Consider the following 898-nt stretch of genomic DNA (forward strand, 5'->3'; position numbering starts at 1 on the left):
CTCTCTTTGAGCCATGTAGAGAAGGAGAAGACTTAAACTGGAGCAAATCAGTCTGAACTGTCACTCAGGGCAAGGTTCCAAAGAAAGAAGGAGAAAAACATGAATCTGCTCTGCCTCTTGCTCTGCCTATTGGTGGCTCCCCAATGTGAGATTTCCCAGGATTTCAGAAATGGGGTTGGGGGCTGTGGTGTCTTTTTGTGACTCACTGTGGTTCTCCTTGTTCCCAGGTGTCTTGTCCCAGGTGCAGCTGAAGGAGTCAGGATCTGGCCTGGTGAAGCCCTCACAGACCCTGTCCCTCACCTGCTCTGTCTCTGGATTCTCCATCAGCAGTAGTTATTACTGCTGGGCATGGATTCGCCAGTCCCCAGGGAAGGGATTGCAGTGGATTGGGTGTATATATTACAATGGAAACACATACTACAGCTCATCCCTCAAGAGCCGCAGCTCCATCACTAGGGACACATCCAAGAACCAGTTCTCTCTGCAGCTGAGCTCTGTGACTGAAGAAGACACGGCCACATATTACTGTGCAAGAGACACAGTGGGAGGAAGTCAGGGTGAGCCCAGACAAGAACCTCCCCTGCAGGGCCCCGGGGAGGCTGGGCTGCAGGGGTGCACAGGAACACAAGAGGGTGCTCAGCACCCACCAGGAGCAGGACCACCAAAGGGAGAGTGAGAGAGTCTAGGAAGGAAGACCGTTTTGTGGTTTTTAGTTTTTGGATGTGGTGTTTGTGTGTGTGTGTGTGTGTGTGTGTGTGTTTATTTCCTCTCTCTGTCTGATCTTGTTTACTCTAAGATTCAATATTTTCCCCTAGACCTCTCTCTCTTCCTTCCTGCCTTGTGCCTCTATTTTTCCTGTAAAGAAAAAAGTCTTATCTACTTTCAGTGGGACTAGATT

At 49.8% G+C, this 898-nt stretch overlaps 1 gene segment (V, D, J or C); it reads left to right on the forward strand.

Moving 5' to 3' along the window:
• LOC119516021 lies at nucleotides 1–676 on the forward strand. The segment is given in 2 exon segments: nucleotides 1–145; nucleotides 228–676. Coding segments are annotated over 2 exon segments (495 nt in total).
• The last annotated feature ends 222 nt before the right edge of the window (nucleotides 677–898 follow it).

Source organism: Choloepus didactylus, chromosome 19 (assembly GCF_015220235.1).
Source record: "Choloepus didactylus isolate mChoDid1 chromosome 19, mChoDid1.pri, whole genome shotgun sequence".
Taxonomy (NCBI): Eukaryota; Metazoa; Chordata; class Mammalia; order Pilosa; family Megalonychidae; genus Choloepus; species Choloepus didactylus.